The sequence below is a fragment of the Dromiciops gliroides genome, chromosome 4, assembly GCF_019393635.1.
Source record: "Dromiciops gliroides isolate mDroGli1 chromosome 4, mDroGli1.pri, whole genome shotgun sequence".
NCBI lineage: Eukaryota > Metazoa > Chordata > Mammalia > Microbiotheria > Microbiotheriidae > Dromiciops > Dromiciops gliroides.
In genome coordinates this window covers 459315658-459338525 of record NC_057864.1, presented here as the reverse complement: position 1 = coordinate 459338525, position 22868 = coordinate 459315658, and the positions used below count along the sequence as shown (strand labels likewise).

The 22868-nt window shown below is 44.6% G+C and overlaps 1 protein-coding gene across 2 annotated transcripts in view; it reads left to right on the top strand.

Annotated features, from left to right (window-relative positions):
* RHBDL3 (rhomboid like 3) overlaps positions 1-22414 on the top strand; it is a 73371-nt gene extending 50957 nt beyond the window's left edge. For both annotated transcript variants that reach the window (XM_043963241.1, XM_043963240.1), the window contains 3 exons: positions 1345-1445; positions 14231-14291; positions 16505-22414. In XM_043963241.1, coding sequence (XP_043819176.1) covers positions 1345-1445; positions 14231-14291; positions 16505-16776 — 434 coding nt within the window. In that variant the 3' untranslated portion in view covers positions 16777-22414. The remainder of the gene's footprint in view (positions 1-1344; positions 1446-14230; positions 14292-16504) is intronic.
* Positions 22415-22868: the final 454 nt, after the last annotated feature.

Below are 22868 nucleotides of genomic sequence, written 5' to 3'. Positions count from 1 at the left end.
GGTTTGCCATTTCCTTCTCTAGATGAGGAAACTGAGACAAACATGGTTAAGTGACTTGCCCAGGGTCACACAGCTAGTAAGTATCTGAAACTAGATTTGAACTCAGGTCCCCCTGACTCCGAGCCAGGTGCTCTATCTAGCTTAGTGCAGGCAAGGGTAGAAGGACAAAGGAAGCTAAAGGAAGCTAGAGAGAGAGAGAGAGAGAGAGAGAGAACTGTGATAAGAGGAGCATGGTGTCTAGGAATAAGGAGGTGATCATCTCACTGTACCTGGTTAGGCTATATCTGGAAGACTGTTTGGTTCAGGGCTGCACAGTCAAAGGAAGCTATTTAAAAGCTGGACAGTATCCAGAGGAGACCAGAGAGGATAGTCAATTCAGTTCAGTTCAATAAACATGAACCCACACCACATGAATATCAGTTGGAGGAAGTGGAAGGAAGGAAGCAGGTATTTATTAAGTGCTTACTATGTGTCAGGCACTGTGCTAAGTGCTTTACAAATATTATCTCATTTAATCATCACAACAGTCCTGGGAGGCAGGTGCTATTATTTCCCCAATTTTACAGTCAAGGAAACTGAAGCAGACTGAGGTTAAGTGACTTGCCCAGGATCCCACAAGCTAGTAAGTGTCTGAGGCTGTATGTGAACTCGGTTCTTCCTGACTTTGGGTCCAGGGCTCTAGACTCTTTAACACCAACTGCCAAGTTGCTTCCTAGATGAACTGGGAATGTTTATCCTGGAGAAGCCTGAAGGGATATAGGGACACTAGATCACTCTCTTAAAGTATTTTTGAAAGGCTGTCGTGTGTGCGTGTGTGCATGCGTGTGTGCATGTGTGTGTGTGTGTGCACATGTCCTTTTTGGCCTCAGAGGAAAGAACAAGCAACAGTGGGCAGAAGATGCAAAGGGACAAATTTAGGTTTGCTGTCAGTAAGAATTTATGGACAATTAAATCAGGTTTCCTCCCTATTGAGGACTTTAAGCAGTGGCTCTATGGGATGACTACTTGCTAGGACTGTTTAATATAGGTTCATTTTGGGGGAAAGGACCTCTGAGGTCCTTTTCAACTGTGAAATTCTGTGATTCTATGAAGCAGGAGAGAATACCATGAGGTGGAAAATGTGTATGGATCCAGTGAATAATTTAGGAGGTCGATGCAAATACAGGTGAAGGCCTAAGGCTTTTTTCCCCACTGAGCTTGCTCAGAAGGTTGAGCTCAAAGTCACTGGAATCTTATCCCCTAGAACAGGTACGCCAGCAACAGTGGAACCCCAGTGCTGGTGAGGCATGGAATGGTTAATGAGTGCAATGCTCTTAAGAATCTCCAATGTCTTTCCTACAACAGGTTCTTTGGCAGTGTCTGTGGCCGACATGACTGCACCGGTGGTAGGCTCCTCCGGAGGGGTCTATGCACTCGTCTCTGCCCACCTGGCCAACATTGTAATGGTGAGCACCCTCCTACCCCAACCTACTCCCTGCCTGCCTACCTTCCCCAGGGCTCTCAAGTACAATTGAACATATTATCCCTTTTTTTCCCCTTTAAAATATTTCTTCTTAAAACCATTTTGACTTGATGAACACACAGAGAAAATGAACATTTCCATCATCTGTTATTCCTGTGTGGGCACCAGGACTATTGTCCTCACTTACCTCTATGCACATTCCAGTCGACACAACACCAAGCCTCTAGAGGAACCTAGCCTGTGACAAAGTCCATGATTCTCTGTCTCTGTCTCTTCCTCCCCTTCCCTCTCCTCTCTTCTCCTCTGCTCTCCTCTCACCAAATTGCTGGGGTCATGGATTTACAATCTGAAGAGACCTTCAAGATGATCTAGGCAGAATTCCCTAACCCCCACTTTATGGATGAGAAAACTGAGGCTCAGTGAGGTTAAATGAACTCTTCAACGTCACGTAGCTAGTAAATAACAGGGGGGAAATTTGAACCCATATCCATTGACTCCAAATCCAGCACCATTTCCATGTGTACACTGCATTTTTCCCAACACAGATTTTTGCATAGGCTTTCCAATCTCCTCCTCTGTTTATTCATTAGTGGATAGAAAATAGAGACTAGATCTGCAATGTCACTGATACCGGGAGCTTCCCCTACCAGTGCAGGGCAGAATTAGTTCTGCAATTTACAATTTTAGAAAGGTGCCCAGAAGTGACTGGCCTAGGGTTACCCAACTAGGATGGCTCAGAGGGGACACTTAAACCCAGGTCTCCCTGACTTGGAAGTTGGTTCTTTAGCCTTCACATCAGAAGTACCCAAACTTTTTGATCTCAGGACCCTTTTATACTCTCAAAAACTATTGAGGAATTCCCCCACCCTGCCAAAAACTTTTCATTAAGAAAGTTATATTTCTCATTTATCATATGAGACATTAAAACATCTTAGAATATTATAAAAACAGTTCTGACCTGATGGACCCACTAAAAAGGCCTGGGAGACCCCACCACCACCACACTTGGGCAATCTCTGCTGCCCCTGGTGCTGGGGGCAACCCAGGAGAAGGATTTTGCTACTGAGGTCAACAGGCATCAGGATTGTACCTTGATCATCTGGGAGCCTGAGAGGGTGGGGGACTTGTCCTGAGTCACCATGCTTGCATAGGTCAGAGATAGGACTGGAAACGAGGTTGACTTTTTTTTTTTTTGGCTGGGCAATTGGGGTTAAGTGACTTGCCCAGGGTCACACAGCTAGTAAGTGTTAAGTGTCTGAGGCAGGATTTGAACTCAGGTCCTCCTGAATGCAGGGCCTGTGCTCTATCCACTGCACCACCTAGCTTCCCCCAGGTTGACTTTCAAAGTTGGCCCTTCCCCTACTTGCAATCTCACACACACACATATACATGTGCTCTCTCTCTCTCTCTCATTCTCTTCCCTCTTCTCCCCTCCTCTCTTCTCCCCTCCCCTCCCCTCTCCTCTCCTCTTCTTTCCTATTCTCTCCTCTCCTCTCCATCTTTATTATTTCTGTCTTTGTCTCTTTGCCTTTCTTTCTGTCTCTCCATGTGTCTGTCAATACCATTGATCAGACTTACTTATTACCCCTTGTCACCCACTAAGCCTGGGAGCTCTGGGGTCCTCCTCAACAATTTCTCCAGGTTTCTTGCCCTTATTTTTCTCATCTTACTTTCCCCAGCCTCCCACCCCTCCAAATTCTGGCTCATTTAATATCTAACCAAGTCCCTTGTGTCCAATGACCTCCCCCACCCCACGGCTGCTCCCCCCACCCCGAAAAAGAGCTGAGGGGGCGGAGCCAGACAGTACTTGTTCCTTCGCTGGATTTAAGGCCTCTGGGTGTCTGCTTAGCTCCAAACTCTATGGAACAAACACAGGGCAATCCCGGAAAACCTTCATGATACAATGCGGCTTCCAATGTGGGGCATTTCAAACGGGTCCCTCATCTGGGTGTTCTCTCTTTTTTTTCTCCATCTAAATTCCCCTCCAGTTTCCTCTGCCTCCTCCTCCCCCAGCCCCTACCTTCCTCCCCAAACCACACACATTCCTTTCAGTAATCAAAAGAGATGCCCACGTGGGGGGGGGGGGGAAGCACATGAGCATGCGTGTAGGAATGAAAGCTCCCAGAATCAAAGGACACATGGAAAATGAAAAACAAACAAGCAAAAGGAAGCCATCCCTCCCCTCTCCTCTCTTCCCATCCCGACACCCATCCCCCATTGGGAAACAGTGATTCATGGAGAGACATCGGGGAGGCGGCGGAGCCTGCAGAGTCTTCTCGGCTCCCGAGAGCATCCCCTGGGTAGAGGAGAAGGGGGGGGGGAAGAGGGGGGAGGGAGGAGGAGTCACTCTGCCTTCTGGTCTTCCTGGGCTAATGAGCCGAAGCGCTCCACCCAGTGAGGTCTGGCAGGGGCACCCATCCGAAGCCAAACCCATTTCCCTAAAGGCTTATTCTGCTCCTCCCCGGGGCGAGACACGGGGGGAGGGGGGGAAGGGGCTGGCCTTCTCAGACTTGTCCGCGTCCTGCTGGGACAAAACAACTCCTTTCCCGACCCAGCTAGCTGGTTTTCCCCCTCGCTGGCAGCCGGGTTTGCTATGCCCACGTTAGTTCTGTGTTGAGCCGGGGAGCTAGACATTGAGTCATTTTCAACCCAAACAGCTGAAAATTTGTTTTCAGTTCATCCTCTGTGGGTATTTTTTTTAATGTGTAATCTTTACAAACTGGTAGGCACTCGGGAAAGAACAATTAGAAAATTTACCAATCACTCTTAGAGAAACATAATACATGTGTTTACATTTCTATTCCCAAGGCTAATTGTTTAAGTAAGAAGCTGTGTCTTGAAATGAAGGTGTTTATTTATTGTGGAAGACGCAACATTGGAGCATTATAAGACCTTAGGGACCATCCGTTCCAGTCCCCTCACTTTTCAGATTAAAAGATAGAGGCCCAGAGATGTTGAATTATTTTCCTAAAGTCACACAGCTAATGGTACATAGATTTAAATTTTAGAAGACTTGGAAATCCATGCCAGGAAACCAGACTCAGAAATAATTTCATTTCCCAAGGGCCAATAAGTAACTGGGTTCTTTATTTAAAATAAGAATTAACTTCAAAAAAAAATCAAAGGAAAACAGAAACATGAATAATTGGTGTCCTAATTACTCTTTGGGCAGCTAGGTGTCCCCATAGTGGATTGAATGCTGGGCCTTCCTGAGTTCAAATCAGGCCTCGGACACTTACTAGCTGTGTAACCCTGGGCTAGTCATTTAACCCTGTTTGCCTCAGTTTCCTCATCTGTAAAAATGAGCTGGAGAAGGAAATGGCAAAGCATTCCAGTATCTTTGCCAAGAAAACCCCAAATGGGATCATGAAGAGTTGGATACAAGTGAAAAACGAACAACAAATTATTATTTTCTATTGAATATTAATTTAAGTTCAGTTCTTAGCCATTTATATTATATATATTTATACATATGTATATGCACATCTACACATATCCACAGTTAGATGACATTTGACATAATAGATATGTTCCTAAAAAATGATATGTTGTCTGAATCTTTGTAAATTGGAAGAAATGCTAGATTCAGAATCAGAGAACCTGAGTTCAAATCCCACCTGTGCCACTTGCTACCTGTGTAACCTAGAACAAGTCATTTAATTCCTCTGGGCTTCAGTTCCCTTATCTCTTGAATGAGGAGGATAGACTAAATAAGTCCTAATGGTCTTGTCCAACTATGAATCTAGAATTCTGTGAACCTGCGTGTTAAAATTAAATCACAAGGGGACAGCTGGGTGGCACAGTGGATGGAGCACTGGCCCTGGATTCAGGAGGACCTGAGTTCAAATCCAGCCCCAGACACTTAACATTTACTAGCTGTGTGACCCTGGGCAAGTCAATGAACCCCAAATGCCTCACCCAAAAAATAAATAAATAAATCACAAAACACTATATAGCTCATGGCCTAAAAGAAATAAGAAGTGATTCATAAATTTTAGAGTTGAAGGGAACCTCAGAGGCCATCTAGCACAACCCTCTCATTTTACAGGGGAGGAAACTGAGGCCCAGAAAAGTTCAGTGGATCCCCCAATGTCACACAGGTTGTCATTTGTTCAGTCATTTTTCAGTCATATCCATCTCTTTGTGACCTCATTTTGGGTTTTCTTGGCAAAGATACTGGAGTGGTTTGCCATTTCTTTCTCTATCTCATTTGACAGATGAGAAAACTGAGGCGGGGGTGGGGGGCAGCTAGGTGGTGCAGTGGATAAAGCACTGGCCTTGGATTCAGGAGGACCTGAGTTCAAATCCAGCCTTAGACACTTGACACTTAACTAGCTGTGTGACCCTAGGCAAGTCACTTAACCCTCATTGCCCTGAAAAAAAAAAAGAAAGAAAAGAAAGAAAACTGAGACAAGCAGGGTAAAGTGACTTGCCCAGGGTCACACAGCTAGTTAAGTGTCTGAGGCCAGATTTGACCTCAGGAAGATGAGTCTTCCTGACTCCAGAGCACTATGGCGCCACCTAGTAAGCAGCAAAGTTCTGACTCTTTTTTCCGCCCCCAATATAAAAAGTCTTTTTATAATACAAATAATATCACCTTCGTTGGTCTGTTAATAGACTTCACTCTAGATTTTCTCAAGGTGAGACACACTTGTATGTGTAACAGGAAACCATTTAGAATCAGAATGCCAACCTGCCTTGGAATATAAATTTCCCACACGGGTCTACGTAGCTGAGATCTTGATGGGGAGGTGACAGAGTTGCCTGTGTCCATGATTTGTGAATCACTTGCAGCGCAATTGTCCAGTAGTAAGATGGGCTGACTCACAGTGTAGTAAACTCCACATCCATGGAAGTATTGAAGCAGAGGTTCACACGACCATCTGTCAAGGATGTTGTAGAAGCAAGGTTGACATGCTGGTAGTTACTTTCTCGCTCCACTGGAACCTGGGAGAGAATTGAATTAAAAGGTTTCAAAGGGTGTTTTTTTTTTTTTTTAATTCCTCAAGGGCCCCGAGGCTTTTGAACATTTATAGAGGCAGCCGTTCAGAGTGTGAGTGTGATTTTTTCCCCCTCTCGTGTTGTTTCGCTGTGCTAATTTTATTGGCGGGAATAATGGTACTAGAAAATGAGACAGCTGGAAGAAAAAGGGTGACATTATACTTTCACCCCCTGACTGCTATTGGGATTAGCTGATGGCCTATAAAATATTTGCTTTGGGGTTGGAATGGGGGTGGGAGGAGAGAGAAACCGGAGCCAAAAAAGAAAAAGGCCAAGATGATGAGTTGTGTTTGCTCATGGACTGTGAATGTACTTTGGAGAAGGTGAGGGACTGAGAGCTGGGAGACCTGGCTCTGGCCCTGGCGCTACCTTTAACTCACCGTGGGAGTGTCATGTCATGTATCTGAGTCTCACCCTCCTCACCTATAAAAAGGAGGGCTTTGGACTGATGACTTCTGAGAGCTCTTCTGATTCTAAAAATAGGACCAAAAGACACCCCAAGGATCATCTAGTATGTCTATGGATACATGTTTTGTCCATGTATATAAACATATGTGCACATGTACACATGTATGTGTGGTGAATATGTGTGCGTGCATACACATGTGTGAGTGTGTGGTGTGTATGTGTATGTGTGTAACCCAGACTTCCAGATTTGGAGTATTTTGTGAACTTCTACCACCATGAAGTGAGATGTCACTCCTATATGGCAGGGAGAATGCTGAAGTGACATATCTCATACATGTGTCAGAGATGGAATTGGTGCCAAAGCTTCTTGGGAGATGTATACATGTGGTTCTGGAGACCCATGGGCAGAGACACAGGTTTAGAGAGAAGCAGCCGACGTGTAGGGGAAGTAGGCTCGTAGACATATCCCTGATTTCCAGCCTACCCCGCTAGAGACTGCAAGATGTTCCTCTCTTAAGAGCTTTGAATGGAAATTCCATCCCTCTCCCAGCTAAAAAAGATCCTTTACTCTCATCTATTCTTTGGTATAGTCTATTCTGCATAACTTTTGTGTTTCTGTTTACTATTTTCTTGGCTAAAAGGGTCTACTTATTATTTTGGGAGGCAGGGCAATGAGGGTTAAGTGGCTTGCCCAGGGTCACACAGCTAGTGTCAAGTGTCTGAGACCAGATTTGAACTCAGGTCCTTCTGAATCCAGGGCTGGTGCTTTATCCACTATACCACCTAGCTTCCCTGTCTACTTAGTATTATTCTCTATTTGTGATAGACTTTTGTGTCACCAGCATCTGGTGGGAAGGAGCCACTGTGGTGAGTGTAGCTAAGGCCTACACTCCCCATAAAGAGACACCAGAGAAGCCATTTCCTTTTGAAGCCAGGCTCATACCCCTAGACCAAAGAGATACTTGAGGGAGGGCAAATAGCTGTAATTCTAGCCAGGGATTCTTTTTGAAGACTGGAAACAAGAACCTGGGGAACACTTCTGGGGCATGCCTGCCTGCCTCTTCCCTCCAAATAGCTTGCAGATTACACCCTTAGCTCCTCTCCACAGAGGCTCGTCAAGACTCAGATCCTACCTCTCCATGCCACCCATTAGCCATGGCTATACTTTTAGATAACCCATGTGGATACACACCTTCCATGGGGCACACATATCTTACACCTGTATATGGGGATGCAAGAACCTGAGGGGAAAAGTTGTTGGAGAACAGCTGGAAAAGGACAGAGTATAGCAGAAATGGGGGTCTTCTAAAGCAGAGTATCTGATGAATTCTTGGCTTGCCTGGCTGATAGGTGCATCTCTCAGAAGGCTTCTGGCCCCACTCTACTTTCCTAGCCATATTTCACTCTGCTCCCCTTCTCACATTCAGCTTGGCTCCTAGCTGTTCCTTCACGTGGTTCTGTGCCATCACTGCATTGCCTCCTGATGCTCCCACAGTCACTTCTCCAGGATGAAAACTGCCCTTCCTCCTTATCCTTGCCAATCAAAATCCTTTAATTCCAATTCCAGTGCCACTTCTTCCATGATTCCCACAGTTGAAGTGTCCTCTCTCCTCAAATATTTTTTACCATTGTCTCCGAATCTCTCCTTTACATTTATCTCATTCTATCCCACATCATGGGCAACTGGTAGCATAGTGGATAGAGCACTGGGCCCGGAGTCAGGAAGATCTGAACTCAAATCTAGCCTCAGACACTAGCTGTGTGACTCTGGACAAGTCACTTAACCCTGTTTGCCTCAATTTTCTCATCTGTTAAATGAACTGGAGAATAAAATAGCAAACCACTCCAGTATCTTTACCAAGAAAACCCCAAATGGGGTCACGGAGAGTCAGACTCAACTGAAACAAATGAATAACAACAACCATCCTGTTTGTTAAGCACATTTTTTTGGCAGAGTAATGAGAGTTAAGTGACTTGCCTAGGGTCACACAGCTACTAAGTGTCACATGTCTGAGGTCAAATTTGAATTCATGTCCTCCTGAATCTACTCCCAGTGCTTTATCCACTGTGCCACCTAGCTGCCCTGTTTAAGCACATGTTATAGCCCCCCTATTAGATTGTAAGTTTCTTGAGGCTGGGGACTATGTCATTTTTCATCCTTGTACCTAGCCCAGGTTCTGGCACAAGAGAGACACTTAGTAGACTTGTAGAATCTGAAAGTTGGAATGGATCTTCAAGGTCATATATGAGAGATTAATCTATGTCTTAATAATAATAAATAGCATAGGGGCAGCTAGGTGGCGCAGTGGATAGAGCACCGGCCCTGGAGTCAGAAGTACCTGAGTTCAAATCCGGCCTCAGACACTTAACACTTACTAGCTGTGTGACCCTGGGCAAGTCACTTAACCCCAATTGCCTCACTAAAAAAAATAATAATAATAAATAGCATATATACAATGCTTTAAGGTTCACAAAGCACTTTCTCAAATGATCACATTTGACCCTGGGAGATAGATGCTATTATTATTACCTATTTTTACAGATGAAGAAACTGAGATCAATAAAGGGCAAGTGACTTGCCCAGGGTGAAACAGCACAGACAGTGTCTTGGGCCAAGGTTTGACGCTGAGTAAGTACAGAGTACAGCACTCTATCCACTCTTCCAACTGGGACAGGCATCCTTTCTGCACCATGTCTGTCACAGTCTCCACTTGCAGAGCACCAGTAGAGGGGAATTCACTGGCTCTAGAGGTAACCCATTCCACTTGGGGACAGCTAGAATTCTTAGGAAGCTTCCTTTTATCAAGCTGAATTCTGCCTCTCTGCAACTTCTCCTGCTTCCTCCTAGAACTGTCTGCTGGTACCAGTCAGAATAAGTGCAATCCTTTTTCCACAGGGCAACCTGTCACATACTGGAAGACAAGTATCATGTCTTTGAGTCTTCTCATTGTCAATCAACCTAAGTTCCTTCAAACAGTCCTCATGTGGCATGGTTTCCAACACCCTCCCCATCTTGGTTGTTCTCTTATGGATGAACTATATTTTATCAATGTTATTCCTAAAAATATGATGCCCACAACGTTCCCTCCCAATGTGGTTTGAGTAGGACTGCGTACCAAGATACCATCATCTATCTCCCTTCTTCTGGATGCTATGCTTCTCCTAACATAACCTTGTAGTTTGTTGACTGCCATGTTGTATTGTAGACTCGCATTGAATCCACTAAGACTCCCAAATCTTTTTCACATGAATTGTTTGTTGTCTAGCTATGTCTTCCTATCCCGTACTTTAACTCAAGTAGAGGACTTCATGATCTTCTTAATGAACTTCACGATGGAAGTCAGTTCAACATTTTCACTTGTTGAAATCTTTTTGGATCTTGCCAGACTCATCTACCATGTTAGCCCACTATGCCTCCCAGTTTTGTGTCACATACAAATCTTTCAAGCATGTCATCTATGCTTTATCTAAGTCATTGATTAAAATATCAAATAGCACAGGACCATGAGGATCCCCACGGCACCACACTAGAGACCTTCCTCCAAGTTCATATCAACCCATTAATGGCTGACTTCTCTTTAGATCCAGTTATTTATCCAGTCCTGAATCCATCTAGCTGAACCAGCATCAAGATAACTCTTCTCCATCTTATTCACAAGGATCCCATGAGAGATTTTGTCAAATGCCTTGCTAAAAACATTTCCTTGATCTACCCACCATTTTCCCTAAGAAGGGGAAATGAGGTTAGTCTGGCACGGCCTATGCTTATCCTAAATCTTTGGATCGAATGGAATTCAGTAGTTGTCTTTGAATATTTGAAGGGTTGTTATACAGAAGTATTAACCTTGTTCAGCTTGGCCCTACGAGACAGTACCAGAAGCATAGGGTGGAAATTTCAGAGAGGCAATTCTAGGCTTGATGTTAGGAAAGGCTTCCTAACCATTAAAGCGATCCAAAAGTGGAATAGGTTGGCTTGGGAGGTAATGAGTTCCCCCTCATCAGAGGTCTTTGAGCAAAGATTGAATGACCATTTGTTTAGTCCATTGTAGAGAGGATTCTTTTTCAGTCAAGGGTTTGGCTAGATATTGTCTGAGGTCCCTCCTAACTCTGAGATACCTTGATTATACATAATAACAGAGAAGCTTATTTATATGAGGGAAGGGCTTAGTAACAAATGTAACTTCCCAATGATCTAATAGGCTGCAATTGTGAAGGAGTGACATCCCTGTCACTGAGTGTTTCCACAGAGTCTTGATGCCCACCTGTTGGGGAAACCTCAGAAGGGATTTTGGCCAGTAGTTGGACTAGATAAACCTTCTGATTCCCTTCTGCCTTTAAGTTAGTGGATGATTTTTTTTGTTTGTTTGGTTGGGTTTTTTTTACATATCCATCCCAAGGTAGACCAGAAAATGCAGCCTTAGAAAATCAACAGAAATAGAATTGTGTTGGTCAATGCCAGTGGGAAAAACCTTATTCTTTTTTTATTGTTGTTGCTGATCTCTCATGAGGTTTTCCTTTGGGACACAAACCAGCCAGTGACGCTCCCCAGCCATCTGCTTCTTAGAAGTGATTGCATCCCTATTTGGGGATTAGATTTTGTGTTCTGAAGAGAATATGTGTGTCTTACATCTCACGTATTGTAAAGATCAGTTTTCTGGTCAGTGAGAAATAATGGGAGAGGGGAGATGCAGGGAGATGCCTAAAGAGTTCTCTTTTTACCAATTTGCCCTCCACAGGCTGTTCACTAGAGAGCAAAACCTTTTACACAGTAGAATTCATTGTATGTTCCCTGGCACAGATACCCCCTGTCACTGAACTGGGCTCCTTGTGGGAAGTGCCTCTGGATTTAACTCATACTCCCCCAAAAGGGAACTTGAAAATTACCACTGAACTGCATTTGGGACAAGCAGCAAACACAAATTCCTCCTTGCTTTGTACCACTGATGTGCCACTGAAAAGCTTCCAAGCAATTTGAGGTTCTGTAAAGAGAATCCTTAAATGCACTTGGGGAAGGAGGGTGTCGGGGTGAGGTAGCAGTTCCCATTTAAAGAACTCTTGCCATGAATCCTCGTGTGAAATTGATCAACAGGCATTTATTAAGCACCATTCACTGTACTAGGTGCTGGTGATAGAAAGACAAAGAATGAAATAATCCCCACTCTCTAGGAGCTTACAAGCTAATGGAGAATTAGCTTTGAAAGTAAATAACACTGCTTTCTACCCTCTTGGGTGGAAAGCATTTATCTATTTTGCAGGGACTGGTTTTTATAGCTCAGTTCTTTTAAAAATTTTATTTTTATTCTTAACAAACCTCAAATAATGTGGGCATTTGGGTATGCATGATAGAACAGGAGAGGATTATACATGAAACTGCAGGTCTCTATTATATACAGCTTGCTTTTCTGTTTAAATATATAATCAGATTAACCTATATAGCTTAATGCTTTTTGATTAATTGTTTTCTGTGAACAAAAATTCACTTTATCTCTCTCCCACTCCTCTTTTTAAAAAAAAAAGAAAAGAAAAGAAAAACTCTTGGGGCAGCTAGGTGGCGCAGTGGATAAAGCACTGGCCCTGGATTCAGGAGGACCTTAGTTCAAATCCGACCTCAGACGATTGACACTTACTAGCTGTGTGGCCCTGGGCAAGTCACTTAACCCTTATTGCCCTGCAAAACCAACCAACCAACCAAACAAACAAACAAAAAACCCCTTGTGACAAATACTCATAGTCAATCAAAACAAATTCCCTCAGTGACCATGTCCAAAAATTTCTGTCTTTTCCTGCATCTTGATTCTGTCAAATGGATTGAACTGGCCTCTAACTTGTGGATGGTTGGAGCTAGAAAGAGCAGGCTAGAGATGGTTGAGTCAAGAATCAAACAAGTTTAATTTCAAAATGAGGGAAACAGCTTACAAGTGAAATCCTTTCTAAGAAGTGGGGCTCATTCACTTATGGCAGGGGTAGGGTTTTTAAGCATGAAAACCACAACACAGGCATTCTTGGGTCTTAAGGTTTTTTTTGTTTGTTTGGTTTTTGGTTTTGTTTTTTTTTTGTTTTTAACGGGGCAATGGGGGTTAAGTGACTTGCCCAGGGTCACACAACTAATAAGTGTCAAGTGTCTGAGGCCGGATTTGAACTCAGGTCCTCCTGAATCCAGGGCTGGTGTTTTATCCACTTCGCCACCTAGCCGCCCCTCTTGGGTCTTAAGTAAACAGTCTCCAAGTCATTAGGGTCATTGAGCACAGAACCAGGGTAAGCATGGCCAGAAGTAGAAGAGGAGCACCTGGTTTAGTTCACTTGGTGGTTCTGCGTACAGGGGGGATTGTTAAGCCAAGCTCAGGGCACAACTTGCTTGCTGGGCTTTAGCTCTGGAAAACAGGGTGTCTCCTAATAGTATCTTGATAAGTCCACTGCCTCTCTGTAAGAAGGTGGACAGCATATTTCATCACTGGTCCCCTGGAATTATGGTTGATCAGAGTTCTCGAAATCTTACAAAATCATGAATTTTAAAATAATATTTTAATCATATAAATTGTTCTCCTGGTTCTGTTCCTTTCACTCTGCACTAGTTCATACAAATCTTCTCAGGTTTCTCTGAATCCATCTCCTTTATCATTCCTTTTTTTAAAAGTAATAAACATTTTTATTTATAGTTTTGGGTTCCAATTTTTATTCCTCCTTCCCTTCCTCCCCTCCCCCCTCTTGGAGGTGATAAGCAATCAGATATAGGTTAGACATGTACAATTATGTACAACATTACCATATTAGTAATTTTGTATAAGAAAACTTGAATAAAAGAAAAAAGATGAAAGAAAGTGAAAAATAGCATGCTTCAGCCTGTGTTCCATCAATATCAGTGCTTACTTTGGAGGTAGATAGTATGTTTCATCAATAGTTGGGCATAGCTAGGTGGTGCAATGGATAGAGTACCAGCCCTGGAGTCAGAAGGACCTGAGTTCAAATCTGACCTCAGACACTTGACACATACTAGCTGTGTGACCCTGGGCAAGTCACTTAACCCTAATTGCCTCACCAAAAAAAAAAATAGTACTTTGGGATTGTCTTGGATCATTGTATTGTTGAGAATAGTTGTCATTCATAGTTCCTCATCAAACCATGTTGCTGTCTCTGTGTACAATTGTTCTCTTGGTTCTATTCACTTCACTTCCTTTATCATTTCTTATAGCACGAGAGTATTCCATCACATTCCTATGCCATAACTTGTTCAGTCTCTCCCCAGTTGATTGATGAGCACCACCTTAGTATCCAGTTCTTTTCCACTATAAAATGCAGCTCAATTCTTAAAGTGAGGCCCTTGGAATGGAATTGATTTTTGTTTCTTTCTTTTTTCTCCAGAACTGGTCAGGAATGGAGTGTCAGTTCAAGCTGCTGAGGATGGCTGTGGCCTTGATCTGTAGTAAGTGTTCATTTGCCTAGCCCCTTAAAGTTTGCAAAATGCTTTCCATTTGAGCCTTACAGCAATACTGTTAGGTAAAGGACTCCAAATTTTAATTCTCATTTTACAGATAGGGAAATCAAGATGTGAAGTGACTTGCCCAGGGTCACACATTTAGTAATCCTCAGAGATGAGATTCAAACCCAGGTCTCTTCTAATTCTAAATCAAGGGAATTTCCCAGGATTCCTCACTGCCTCCTACATAGGGAAGCAGGGAAAGGGACATGACTGTAGCAGCCCAGACTGGATTGGGTAGGCACTGACAGTGAATGGGATACCCTCGTTCTGCTTGGGTGAAAAGGAAGTCTGGATAACGAAGGTCAGCAGGGAGGCTCTGCTTTTACCCCCTGCACTATGCTTATACTTCTATTTTATTTATTTAATTTGGGGGGGGTGAGGCAATGAGGGTTAAGTGACTTGCCCAAGGTCACACAGCTAGTAAGTGTCAAGTGTCTGAGGCTGGATTTGAACTCAGGTCCTCCTGAATCCAAGGCCATGCTTTATCCACTGCGCCACCTAGCCACCCCTATGCTTATACTTCTAGTCTACCTTAGGAGCACACTTGGAATAGCTGCCTAGCCCTGCACTGAAATTAATTTAAGAAACATTATTAAGTACCTACTGTATACACAGTACTGAATCCCTGAAGGTCAAACCTGTGATTTCATCAGAAAGGCTCAGAAAGTCCTAGGTTCAAGTATCACCTCTGACACATAATGACTTGCCCCCTGATCCTGGACAAGTCACTTAAGCTTTTCAGTGTCCCTAAGCCCTTAACTTGTAATCCTGCATCCTAAGAACAATACAACTTTGGGCAGTGTTTTTAGCTTTCTTTTGGCCTCAGTTTCCCTATGTGTATATAATGAGGAAGGTGGGAGGAGATGACTTCTAAGGTCTTTTGCCCTTGGAAGAGTTCTTAATAAGAGATAGGTAGGCTTAGAATCCTAGCTCGGGACTGAGCTACGGACTTATTTTAGCATCTATAGCCAGATAAAAGCCTGTTTCCCTAGAGATACCAGATTAAAAATAATAATGATGATGATAAAATGAGTTTATGTGCACTGATACCTTTTCTCTTTTTCCCTTGAGAGGTGGAAAGGAAAAGATCTGTGTGAGCCCTGATTTTTTCCTTTAAAAAAAAAAAGTGCCCAGTCCCGAGACTCGTAAAAGAGCCAGTGCTGTTTGGGGGTAAAAACGTTGTCCCTTCAGAGCTCTTTGTGCATCAGCATGCCCTGGGAAATGGGCAGTTTAGGGCACAGAGCACAGCTGCAATTGATTGTTGTTGTTTTGCCATCTAGAGGTGACATCTAGAGTTGCAGGATAAGGGGCTGGAGAAGTGACAAATAGAGAAATCCCTGAGAGCACTGGGCTCAAACACGAATAGGAACAGCAGCTCCTAATTTGCACATAAGGATCCCCATGGGCTCTATATTGGCTTAGTTTTCAAATTTAATGTTATCTATGTTTTATTATATTTTTATTATTTTGCTAAAGATTTCCCAATTACATTTTAATCTGGTTCAGGAAACACTAGGAAGGGAGTATTGCTGCTGCTGTACTTGACCTCTCTGAACCTACCTGGGTCTCTGTGCAGTTGTGGGAGTGGAAGGTAGGGGAGACATAGATTAAATAAATAAGCCATCATCACCATTGTCGTGCCCATTAAAGGGATTTCTTCTAAGTCAAAAGTATCAGAAATATAGGTTACAAATTAAAAGATAAATGTCCATTTTAGAGATGGGAAAACTGAGAACTAGGTAGGAAAAGAGACTCATCATGGTGGCTCATAGCATAACCTCAGAAGTATGAGGCCTACAGTCCAGTCCTCCTAACCAGTGGGAACTGGGCTAGATTTGGAGACAAAGGAATCCACCTAAGACCGGTTGTGTGACCCTGGGCAAGTCACTTAACCTGTCTTTGCCTTGGTTTCTTTATCTGCAGAATGGGGCCCCCAGGATCCCTTGCAACTTTAATTCTGTGGTTCTATGAGGACTGGCTCCACCATCACCTGTGTGACCTTGGTCAAGTCATTTCTCTTTTCTCAGCTTTGGTTTTCAGACTTGTAAAATGCGGGGAGGGGGAGTCCAGACATGATAACCTTTGAGATCCCTTCATGATCTTGCCCTGTCCCATTACCCACCTGGCCCCTTCTCTGTTTTTCCCACCCCTTGCAGTGAGCATGGAGTTTGGCAGGGCTGTCTGGCTGCGCTTCCACCCATCGGCGTACCCTCCGTGCCCACACCCTAGCTTCGTGGCCCACCTGGGGGGTGTGGCAGTGGGCATCACCCTGGGCGTGGTGGTCCTAAGGAACTATGAGCAGAGGCTCCAGGACCAGTCCCTGTGGTGGATCTTCGTGGCCATGTATTTAGTCTTCGTGTTGTTTGCAGTCTTCTGGAATGTCTTTGCCTACAGCTTACTGGACCTCCGGCTGCCCCCTCCTCCATGAAGAGCCCCTCGGGCGGAGGCGGGGATGTTGATGGAGATCAGACTCTTGAGCATTTTGATTTTCATTTATCTTTCATCGCTAGCTTGGTTTAGAGAGGGAAGGAAGAGATGAGACGCTTGGTGGCTCTATTTTTGTATATGGAATTGGATGGGCTGCAAAGAAGAAGGCAATAGCAGTTCTTTCCAGAGCAGGCCTAGGGTTGGGAATTTCTGGATGCTACTGGTTGGGCCTGGGCTTGTTCCGGGTTAATTCAAGTCAACCTCCTAACCTCTTAACCTAAAACTGAGCAATGCCCCCCTCTCCACCGAAGTGTGATGCTAAGAGAGGAGCAGAGGCCTAGCTCTTGAAGTGATATAGCTGGCCCAGTGCCTGGTGCTGCTCAAACCTGGAGGGGACAGCGGGATAAGGACACTTCTACTGTAAAGCATTTGGACCAGAGTTGAATGAACAATCAGTCAGGGAGGTCTTCCAGGCTTCCTCCATTTAATAGAGCACTGGACTTGCAGTGGGGAAGATCTGGATTCTAATCCTGCCTATGTCCTATGTCATTTACTTTCCTTGGGTCTCAGTTTCCTCTCCTGTAAAATGAGGGGGTTGGACTCAATGGCTTCCAAGGTCCCTTCTAGCTCTAAGTCTATGCTTCTGTAATCCTGTAGCTATGATTGACAAAGGGGGGATTCTCCATTCAAGGGGTGGGGTGTCCCCATGAGAGGGTGTACACGTTATTTTCCTCCAAAGTCTCAATTCCGGAGAAGGGAGGGAGGAAACCAGAACCTGCCTACCCCAGATGAGTTGGAGTCTCAGCCCAGCCCTCCTTCGACACCATTCCTTGGTGGTAGGTTCCTATCCTGAGAGAAGCCCAGACTGGGAAGTAAATGTGGGGTACCTTGGATGGTGCTTGGCACCAACTCTCCCAACACACAATCTCACCCCCCCAATCCCTGAATTTTGCTGATTGGTTTCCATCTATTTGACATTTTGTCCCGATGTCCTGACTCTTCTTACCTAAACTTTATTCGTAGGGTCTTCTACTTGCCCTCCACCATCACCCTGTGCCCCCCCACACTTCATCCATGAACACAAGGATTTGTGTGAGATGTTGCCTATTGGAAGCAAAGATTTGGTGATGGCTTTGGGGCTTATCCTCAACAAAAGCTCCCGTGTTCCTCTAAGGACCTTCCCACTGCTTTCTCCCCCTCCTCTCTGGTGATCCTCCCAGATAACTGAAACAGAGCAAACCAATGACTCCACAACCTGCACTGGGATCCTTTGAACTGTGGGAAGAGTAGAGGGGAAGAGGGAGGGACCCAAGATGAAGAACATCCAGAAGGGTGAAGTCTTGATTTTATGCCATAGAGAACCAGTCCTAGAGGCAGGAAGACCTGAGCCCAAATGCAACCTCACATACTTACTAGCTGTGTGACCCTGGGCAAGTCACTTAACCCTGTTTGCCTCAGTTTCCTCATCTGTACAAATGAGCTGGAGAAGTAAATGGAAAACCACTCTAGCATCTCTGCCAAGAAAACCCCAAATAGGCTCATGAAGAGTCGGACACAAATGAAACAACAAAATAGAAGGAATTGGGGATGTTTAACCTGGAGAGGATCAAACACGAGAAGGTCATCATAGCTCTCTCCATGTATTTGAAGGGTTGTCCTCTGAAAGAGGTCCTGGACATTTTATTTGACTCCTGAAGGCAGAGCTAGGGGCAGTGGGGGAAGTTACAAAGAAGGGAATTTATGATTGAGGTCAGGGAAAACTTCCTAACTATTAGAATTGTCCTAAAATGGAACAGCCAAGGGGCAGCTAGGTGGCACATCCCTGGATTCAGGTAGACCCGAGTTCAAATCCAGCCTTATACACTTGACACTTACTAGCTGTGTGACCCTGGGCAAGTCACTTAACCTTCATTGCCCTGCAAAAAAAGAAAAAGAAAGAAAAAGTATTACAAAAGTGGAACAGCCACCTCAGAGGTGATGAATTCCCACCTTAAGGTCCTCAAGCAGAGGCTGTTGGGTATGTTAGAGTGGGTCCTCTCTGAAGATCTCCCTGAAGTCTCTTCTAACTCTGAAATGTTAGGGTTTTCTATGAATAGGGGAAAATGGGAGAGGGGAGGGTAGATTCCCTTGCATTTCCTTTGATGAGAGTCCAGATTTTGAGGTTCCATTTTTATTTACCTCTGGGGGTGTAGTTACATAAAAAAGAGAGACATACCGTGAGTACCTTTGAGTGGGAACTTTGCCAGGGAAATGAGAGACTAAGAGAAGAAAACCCAAGGCTTTGGGGTCAGTTTCATGTAACTCACATCACCATGGAGATGAGACACTCCAGCAGAGCCTCTTCCACAAGTCCCCATTTCAACATGGGACTGTGTGGGGCACTCTTGGATGGTCTCTGCTGGAGAGTCTCATCTCCATGGCGATGTAGGTCACACAAGCAAAGCCTTCCTCCTGTGCCCCATCCTGCCAGGCAGCCACCTCTATGGAACACAACCTCTGGGCAGTCCTGCCAAACCTGGGAAGCTTCAAACATGGATCCAGTTGATAATGAGTCCAGATGATTTTTGAGGGGCCTGTTACCAGGTTGGCCACAGCATCTCCTCACAAATGATGACTAACTAGGGCACAGGAAAACAAGTATCCTCTCTGATAAAGTCCTCCATCCTTAAAGTTCAGGAGTCAGGAAACAAAGACCACCCCCAATAAAGGGAGCTGGGAGATAAGAGGCTACAATGGAAGGGATATTGGTTAGATGGAAACAAGGAGCTCTGAGGTATCTATTGAATGTTGCAGTGAGACTCAGCATCTCATAGTAAAATCATAGGGTATTCGACCTCGAAAGGAGATCTTTTAGTTCAACTCGGTCATTTTATAGAGAAGGAAACTGAGGTGCAGAGAGGGGAGGGAAGTCACTTCCAAAAAGAATCAATCTCCATCTACTTGGGCAGAGACAGACATAAACCAGAAGCAAAGACATATTGTACCATTTCGTTTTGACTGTTCTTAGAAACGCCCTTCCGTTTGCCAGAGTTGGCCAGACAACCAAGAGACAGTTGTTGAATAGCCCAGCCCCGAGGGGCCAAGCTATTTGCTTTTTCCAAGTGCCAGGCAGCTGGGTCTAGGGAGGAGCTCTTGATCAGTCATGTGCCCAAAGAGAATCCCTGGAGGCTGATAGAGTAGCAAGCTACTTTTCTATGGAATTTTGAGTTGGGCTCTCTGGAAAGGCAGACATCCCCATGATAGTGGGTTTTAGGTGAGCATCCAGGAGCTCAAGTCAGTGAAAATCTATAGTCTATACCACTAGGTCACCAGGGAAACTCTTAGTTGTTTCCTGGGGGTATCCCCATCCCCTTCCCAGGTAGCTTCTCTCCAGGACCAAAGTGGAATTCTCCACCAGCCTTTCTCTTCTTGAGTTCCAACAACCAGAGCAGGTATAGTCAGCTCCAAACCCCACAACAAAGGACCCCCTAGGTCATGCCAAGGACACAACCAAGTGCTACCTACTTGCCTTTTTGCAGCAACCAGAGACTAGGCTTCCAGATCTTTTGTCTGGCCTAATTGACCTTGGATGTGTATATGAATAAACATTCCCTACCTCATTCCCAGGGGTACTTTGCTTTTGCCCTACTTGATACTCTCCCACTTTGGGAAATAGGTGCTAGGGTTAAAATAATGGGGGAGGAGGGTTGAGATGAGTAGCTCAGGGGCAGCTAAGCAGCTCAGTGGATAGAGCACCGGCCCTGGAGTCAGGAGGTCCTGAGTTCAAATCCGGCCTCAGACACTTGACACCTACTAGCTGTGTGACCCTGGGCAAGTCATTTGACCCCAATTGCCTTACCAAAAAAAAAAAAAAGAGAGATGAGTAGCTCAATGGTAGTGATGCTTATGATGGGAGAAAGAAAGAGGGGCTCCTGAGATCTCATCTCTGTTCTACATCTCTCATGGGTTCCATCCTCCATCCCACTTAGGGGAGGGCCTTTCTCAAGTCAAGAAGCAGGAGCAGTCACCAGCTGGGCCCTGCAAGAAATCTCTCTGCATTAGGGGATTCTCCTGGCTACTATGTTTGGTCAATCATGCAAGTCTCCAACCCTAGAGCTATAGATGGAAGGAGAGAAATCCGCCCACTTGACCGCCTTAGTGAAGAGATGGTGATGAGATGCTTAGAAGCCCTCTGAGGCCAATCTACTTTGCTGCAAACTTTAGCCCTGGGCCCATTCTATAAAGGGGAATGGGGACTGGAGTGTGGAAAACACACACACACACACACACACACACACACACACACACACACATCCCAATTTGTAACTTTTGCTCTCCCAGGAATGAGGAAGTATTGGCTGCCCTTTCCCCATAGTGGCTCACGCTTCCCACTTTCCTCAAGTGTTCAGTTCCACCCTCTTGAACCTCTCTGGTGCCCACAATTGGCACAGTTGGCTCTGGGGAGAGGTATCCTTACATGACATTGATTTCTTCACTCCTACCAAATTGCCCTTTTACTGAACCGACCCTGCAAGTTGCCCATGAGACCTTGGATGTTGAGACACATGTGGGCAGAAGCCCAATCCTCCTTCCTTCAATCTCCACTGAGCGTGGTGAGCTCCGTGAACTGGGCAGACTTGGGGATCCCTTCAAAGAGAAGCAGACTGATTGTATTCTTCCTTCAAAGTGTCCCAGGGTCACCAGAACACCAGCCACTCTAATTTTAGGGTCAGTTGCCTACAGAAGAGGGATCGGTTAAGAACTTACAGTACCTACTCTCTCCACCTTCCATCTTTTTCCTCATATCACCAAGGTACCCCCAACAGCCACTCCATTTCTCAAAGCCTCCTTATGATGGACAGTCAACAACTCATGTCTTTTCAATTTTTTCCCTCTTCCTTCCCTTTCCCAGTGTAGTTACTCCTGCTAGTCTGATGCTGAAACCCAAGGTCCTGGGATGGGGAAATTGGGTAGCGAAGTACTGAAGTGGTTTAAATCTTTCATCTAGACTAGAACAAGGCCTGGGGGAAGACAGGGAGGGGCTGGTGATTTGAGGGTCTTGTCAGATTTGAATCCAAAGGATGGAGAATGCAAAAATGTCAGTGATGTTCCCACGTTAAATAGAAAAATAATCACAGCACTTCAAAGGAGAAATGTGTTTTAAATGATGCCACTAATCATTTGGGATTTTAATTGGGGAAAGCTCCTTAATGAGGCTCTTCTACAATGACAGCAAGGACTGGACAACCAACCATGGGCTGAGGGCACTTCCTTGGCTGCTGAGGACACCTGCAGCTGGCTTTCCATGGGAATTATTATTAACTAGAGAAAAACGGAAGTCATCGTTCACCAAACCCAGTAGTCTCCTCTCAGCTCCTACTTTAATTTACAAATAATGTTGACTCCTAGGGCCTATGGATTTCTTCTATTTTGGATATCGTCAGTGCTGCTTCCCATGGTAACTAGAGCATCGATAACATTTCTGCCTTAAATAAAAGTGCCCGACAGATGATTCCCTTCTCCTCCAAGGGCTAGAGAGAGTCGATAGTTAAGAAATAGCCCAAGCTGCAATGTTTGTTTCTAAATATTTTTGTATTGCGTACATTCTGTATATTTTTGTTGTAACAAATATTATTTGAGCACAGAATCCATTAAAGATTCTTTTGGGTAAAAGCCATTGGTTCTGGGAGGTGTCTCTGTAAACTGGAACCTAGCTTTTCCTTCAGTCTGGGAGAAATGGAAAGGATTGTGAAATACAAATGACCAGTGGCTGAAAGGAACCACAGGCATGGAATCCTGGTCTTTGGAGCCATCCTCCAAGAGAACCCTTCATCAATGAAAATAATACCTGAGGTTCTCCTGGACCAGGGGTTCTTAACCTTTATTTTGGGTCATGGATCCTCTGGCAGATTGGTGAAGCCTATGAAGTTATTGTTCTCAGAAGAATGGGGTTTTTAAAATTTTTTTTTTTTAGTGAGGCAATTGGGGTTAAGTGACTTGCCCAGGGTCACACAGCTAGTAAGTGTTAAGTATCTGAGTCCAGATTTGAACTCAGGTACTCCTGACTCCAGGGCCGGTGTTCTATCCAATGTGCCACCTAGCTGCCTCAGAAGA